This window comes from Sphaeramia orbicularis, chromosome 22, assembly GCF_902148855.1.
Source record: "Sphaeramia orbicularis chromosome 22, fSphaOr1.1, whole genome shotgun sequence".
Lineage (NCBI taxonomy): Eukaryota > Metazoa > Chordata > Actinopteri > Kurtiformes > Apogonidae > Sphaeramia > Sphaeramia orbicularis.
The window spans coordinates 34,480,220-34,486,826 of record NC_043978.1 but is presented as its reverse complement, the minus strand read 5'-3'; the positions used below and the strand labels follow the sequence as shown (position 1 = coordinate 34,486,826).

The 6,607-nt window shown below is 38.7% G+C and overlaps 1 protein-coding gene across 1 annotated transcript; it reads left to right on the top strand.

The window, feature by feature from the left end:
• The first annotated feature begins 39 nt into the window (after positions 1-39).
• On the top strand, positions 40-6,605 carry LOC115413650 (sushi domain-containing protein 6-like). The gene is made up of 10 exons (XM_030126653.1): positions 40-228; positions 723-752; positions 836-977; positions 1,891-2,082; positions 2,217-2,408; positions 3,594-3,785; positions 4,077-4,271; positions 4,401-4,533; positions 4,695-5,095; positions 5,254-6,605. Exons 2-10 carry the CDS (start codon positions 723-725, stop codon positions 5,277-5,279), a joined length of 1,503 nt encoding a protein of 500 aa, XP_029982513.1. The 5' UTR covers positions 40-228; the 3' UTR covers positions 5,280-6,605.
• Positions 6,606-6,607: the final 2 nt, after the last annotated feature.

Genomic DNA, 6,607 nt, shown 5'->3' with positions numbered 1-6,607 from the left:
AGCTGATCTCTCGATCAATGCCGTTAGCTAGCGTAGCGGGTGTCAAGCTAGCCTACAGGAAGCTAGCTAGCGGTTAGCTACTGTATCCCACATCCGCTGGGTTTAGTATATGTTGTGATTCCACTGTATCTAGTGACGTTTAATGTTGTCCTTGTGGTCTAGAGATCGCTGATAAATGCCTGCATTGTGAGCTAGAGAGAGAGGAGGATTCGAGGCCGTGTTTCAGTGGTAGGTAACCCAACTTAAACCAACAAACCATTTGATTTCTAGCTAGTTAGCATCAGCAAGCTAAATTTGCCAATATCGATTATAGCAAAACTAAGGAGCTAACGCAGAAATAATAAACATCAAAGATGTGAAATTTAGGATGTTTTATACTTGTAAAGAATTGGTAGTAATATTACTATAGATATGCAAGCCTCTTGTCCGTCAATGTGGTATCTTTCGCTTGCGCTTTGTTTTTCTAGCCTTATCAAACCTAGCTATCACCGCTAAAGTGAAATGGGTGTGTATCCGCTTAAACGACACCTTCCAGAGGCAAATATATATTTCTGATACATTGACGATGATGATGTTTTGTGAGTAACCATATAAAGATGCAATCCTTGCTTTATTTTCTAATATGCGGTAGCCAGGTAAATGTTGAAAATAGAATTGGCTATTAGTATTCTCAGCCCTGTCATCGTAAAACTGTCCAACAATTACAGCCTTTTCCTTGGCAGATGTCCAGGCTCTGCAGTGTACCTACGCAGGTTATGTCAGTGAGATGTGGTACAGCCTTTTAATCATGTGTGCTGTTAAAAGTTGTAATGAACGGTTTTTGTAATAATACCAGGTGAAGCTGACTCTGAAGGGGAAGATGTGCAATGGAATGATAAAGTCAGTATCAAAAGCCTGTTGGGCCCACATCTCAGTTACTAAACTGCCCTTCCTCCTGCTGGTGGTACTGGCTGTAGTGCCCACTGGGCAAGGGTCAGGTAAGGGGCAGACTTTATGTTGTGTATTGCTGTAGTAATGCTTGTTTTTCTTCTGAGGAAACCTTGTTTTATCATTCTGGGGAAGGCCAAATGCTTCTTCATAGATGAGTAGTCTACCCATTTTTATTATTCTTAGCACTGAGCAATAAGGACAAAAAAAAATAAATTTCAAATTATTGAATTTTCAGTTTGTGGTCAATTCATGTTTCTAGTTAAAATGTCTTTTCTTATTGTACTTTATGTGGCAACAATATAATAACAATAAAACAGTACTTGCAAGGACATAAGGGTGCAAAAATAATTTGGAATAAATTAAAGCACCACTGGTAAGCAATTACTGGAGAGACCATTTATAATGAATATCTTTAGCAAAAACGGTCTCTAGATATAATGCAAGTCTCAATTTTACGATTTAGGTATTTTCACATTGATTAAAAAGTAAAAACCTTATCTGATTAATTACTAGATGTATTGCCCAGCCCTGTTTCTCATTAATATTTGCAGATTAGTCTTTAATGGTTACTGACCATAAATATGCAAAAACTATGAATGAACAGCATCATTTTAGTAATAAGTTATGTAGAATAACTTTAAAGTACTTGACTGTTTCAGGGTTTGGGCTAGCTCAGGAAATCAGAATTGTCAAATACATTCAAAGTCCTTCTATATTATTTATTACTTTGTCTATTATGTGTATCTGTAAAAAATAGAACCAAACAAAATAAATTGTGGTGACTTCACTTTGTCACCCATTTTACCCTAAAGTATTGCATGTGTCTGTTTGTATTGTGCTTGTTTTGGTTCTCTCTGGGCACAAAATAAAAACAATGAAATAGTCAGTCTCATGATATATTAATTCTACTAAAAACATGGCCAATTTCTCAGAAAGTCTAATTTTGTCCTCTGTTCTCAGGATGTGTGAGGCCATACATGGTCCAAAACAGCTGGGTAAACCTTACAGAAACCAACAGGGGCTTGTTCCCCGTAGGGACAGTATTGCAATACAGCTGTGACCCTGGTTATCAGCCTGATGGTCCTAGCATCCTCACCTGCACCACACTGGGGCTCTGGTCCTCTGAACCTCCTCGCTGTATACGCAGTGATGGTAAGATATTTTCTTTACCTCAGTGTGAAATGGAAAAAAGTAGTGAAATGCAACAGTAAAAGGCAAAAAACTAGCAGAGGCTTTAAAAGTAGTAGGCTGACCCAGTGCTTTTATTTGACACTTTTCCCCATTAGTGTGTCGACCCCTTTCCGAACCACAGAATGGAGGTTACATCTGCCATCCATCTCCATGTCGAATGTTTACCCATGGCACCGTGATTGAATTCTTCTGTGATGAGGGCTTTATTCTTAAGGGGGATTACAAATATTTGGCCTGTCAAGATGGACAGTGGGATGGCCCTGCACAGATTAGTTGTGTCAGCCAAGGTGAGTCTTCAAACTGACATCTGTATCAAGGATAACATTGTAAAATACTTAAAATTGTAATGATGAATATACATAGCCTATTCATCTTGTGATACAGAGCGTATTAAATGGGAGTTGAATGTGTGACTTTAAATTTGGCTCTAAAAGGGATGTTGGATGAACATCATAAATCATACATCATGAACCAGAATGGAGGAGGAGAGGAAAAGTAATGTTATTAGTTGTCTGCTTAATCTTTAGATTACAAAGTTGTTTTGCTTGAAGAGTCTTTTTATTTTTGCAAGTCTTAAGTTATATTCTGAGTTATGTTTTCCAACTGTATCTTGTATTTTTATTTTAAGAGGTACTGAACAGTCAGGTTTGATTCGTGTGTGTGTGGTTTAGATGAACTCACACCTGCCTGTGCTGAACTCAGAGCAGAGGTCATATTTAACCTAAAAGATCTAATTTTATAGCTTTAGAAAGTAGTTGTGGTAAAGAGTCAAGCAGAAAAACCAGAATACGAACTTAGAGGATTTTTGTGGTCACGACATGCTAGCCTAATAGCGCAGGTGTTGAGCAAAAACGGAGCACATGCAAAAGCATGTGCTTTTCTTAGAATTAGCTTATGGAGTGACTGACATGTTCTGCCCAGTAACTACCATTAACCAGTAATAAGCCTACGACGAATGACGTCATTGAATAATGGGAGTCTCCAACAGTCACTAAAGACTATAAAAAGTAATGAAGGAAACTCTTTATTGGCTGGCTTTTTTCTTTTTCTCTCTGTGACGAATGTGTGTTTGATGCTAGATTCTTTTGTAACTTTTGCCTGAAGCAATAAACAAAGCTATTGTTTTAACTTTTTAAAACCTCAAACCTTCTTTTTTGGTGAGTTCTTCCATTTCTCCTGGTTTGGTCCTTCCATCCGAAACGTAACTGGTGAGTTAAAATTTAAATTACGTGACCCCCCTCTGGTAAGCAGCCTAAATGGAGTAGTGACAGAGCCACCGTCTTTAGTACTTTGCAGACACGTAGACTTTGTCCAGGAATCAGCAAAGTTACTTTTCCAGGGAAGAATAATGGAAAAATTTGGAACAATGATCCATTTAACTAACATAATTGTGGTTTTTTGAGATCATTGGGTTACGTGTTACAATCTCATTAAAGACTAATATCAAATATCAATGATGTCTTTTCCTTCAGGTTGCATAAGACCCTTCTTGGTGCCACATGGATCAACTAATCTGACTGAGACCAATAGGGGTTCCTTCCCTGTAGGCACAGTATTGGAGTACCGCTGTGACCCCGGTTACCAGCCAGATGGACCTACTATTCTCACCTGCACTGCACTGAAAGAGTGGTCATCTGAACCACCTCGTTGCATACGCAGTGACGGTAAAGACAAACCTTCAGGACATTCTGCCTGCCACATAGCAACAGAGTACTCAAATGAGTAAATAGTTTTTAGATCAGTAGATTTATAGTGTGGATTTTTGAAATACGAATAAAAGACATATGCAAAGAGGAAATGACATACTGCTTGTAGTCATCTGTGTGTGCAAATTAAAATGACAATTAAGTACGATTTAAGAATTGTAGTGGAGCTTGCAATGTGTTTTTTTTTTGTTTTTTTGTTTTTTTCGTCACTGCAGATAATGTCTTTGTTTTCCTTTCTGTTTTGGACAGTATGCCAGGCTCCATATCAACCAGAAAATGGGGGATACACCTGCCACCCCTCCCCATGTCGAAGGTTTTCTCATGGCACTGTGATTGAATATTTCTGTGATGAAGGCTACATTCTGAAAGGAGACTATAAATACCTTACCTGCCAGTATGGGGAATGGGACAACCTAGTGCAGATTAGCTGCCTCATGGAGCAAGGTAAAAGGGCATTTATATAATCGACTTATTAAGGATGTATTCAGTTAAAAAAAATAGTAAAAATGTTGAATAACAGATCTGATAATCAGTGCAGCCCTGCTGTTGACAGCTATTTTACCTGTTTTTCAGACCATGATCCCACTTTGCCACTCGGAATGCCTGCCTTGTCCATAGTAGCATCAACAGCAAGTTCAGTGGCCCTCATCCTTCTCCTGGTGGTGCTGCTGGTTCTACTGCAGCCAAAACTTAAGTCCTTACATCGGTAAGTCTACCCTCAAATTCAAAAAGTGTTTTTTTTTTTCAGTACTGTGACATTTTAATCAAACCTAGTGGCTTTAGTAAGTATTATACATGGAGATCACTGTTCATTTAAGTGAAAGGTGGACAGATTGTCACAGTTGTCTGGTCCTTGTCCTCCCCCAGACGTGATCAGGGTGTGTCTGGCCAGCCTGTGTCCATTATGGTAGAGGGAGTCCAGGTGACTCTGCCTTCATATGAGGAAGCTGTGAGCGGTGGTGTCAGCACAGCTTCAGCTCTCAGCTCAGAGTCTCGGGTCCAGATAGTGCTGTCTGAGGGTCAACATGCCACAGCGCCAGAGGCAGGCCCATCTAGACCATCTTCATTTAAACAACAGCATTCAGAGATGGATGTATACCAGCCTATACCACCAACCTCTTCCTCCCAGTCACCCTCACCCTCCTCCTCGACTTGGGGTCTGGAACATGCAGGTGCTGCAGCACCTCTATCCTCACAGAGAAGGCTGTCTGCAGGCAGCAACCAATATAGCCTGCCTCTGTTTGACTCAGAGATGGACTACTCTGATGGTAAAGTCCTCACTATGCTCACTGTTTTCTTACTTAAAATCGACACCTTATGCATTTGAAAATTGAAAATAATAAAGACCTTGATTTTAAAAAAAAAAAGAAAAAAAAAAAAACGACACCTTGTACCTATGGAGATTTTTTTTGTCTGTTTTCTACAGATATGCCATTGCTGAAGGAGGCCTGAAACATGCTGCAGCCTTTTGGACTTACATACCCAAAACAACCAGCTCTGCTACTGACCTTAACTGGTGAGCGGGACACCTCTTCAGAGTTTGTCAACACAGCTGTCAACACAGTCAAGCCCTACTACAGAGGCTCTGAGTCAGGCTGTGGGTCACTCAGAATAGTTCCTCTGACCATCCCAAAGGAGAACATAGAAGGGATTCACATGTACATACATGGTTACATTTTTATAGGAATTCCTACACTATGTACGTCTACTGTCTGACACAATTTTCAAATTTAGAACAAAAAAAACAGAAAGGACAAGCACTTCTGTTGGAATGCTAAATCCTAAAGTTGTTTTAAAAAATGACTGCATTTGAGTTAAATGAGCAATGCTGCAAACTGATTTTGGGAGCTAATAGTCTCAGTGTCTTGTTTACCGTGCACATTCTTAAATCACATATCACACTATTGAAATATACATGAGCAAAAGGCATACAGGCCAGGGAATATCATTGTTGTCTAGTCATGCACACTCACAATGATGTCATCTACTTTTGGTGTGACATCGTTATTTAATTTAGCATTACACACAATTTTCACTTTCACTAGCAATATAATGCTGCTTTCTAACCTGCAAGATTGACCAAATGTTTCATGTGGTTAAGAGCAAACATCTTAAATGACATATGGTTCAGGCCACATTCCATTATATTTCACCTTTTCAAACATTTTATTTCTAAATTTATTCTTTTCATGTCCTACCCTGTCCCCAATGGCCTTAGCTTTCCACTTCTATGCACAGGTATCTCTTATATGTAAAATAAGGAATTTTAAAAAATGAATGTCAGTAAATTGCCTCCACAGCTTTGTGGTATGTGTGGCTTTGTCAGACATATGTGCACCAGAACATATTGTACTTTAATTTATTCAGGCTGCTTGAAAATTCCTGTTTAATGTCTAAATGGGAACCTAAAATGTATAGCTATTAATTTATTAGTGTCCAAAATGCTGTTGATCAGCTATGGTTTATGTTGATGTTTCCACAGCTCAAAAAAATAGGTCTTTTCACTTTGCCGCTTCAGTTATAATTCTACTGCAGGCACGTTGTATGTGATACTGTAAAAGTGGTTGGGAAGATCTAACTAAACAGTGAGTAAATGTGTACAGTTTAGTGTAATGTCACTGTTCACTTTGACTGTCTTTTAAGTTTACTTTTTAACTGAAGAATGGACTGTGTGTGCGCGCATGAGTGAGATGATATTTTAATATATGTAAAGAAGTGTCATGTTTAAGTTGATTCTGTAAATACCATGATCATTTTGATTAAATATTATTTGAAGTGTG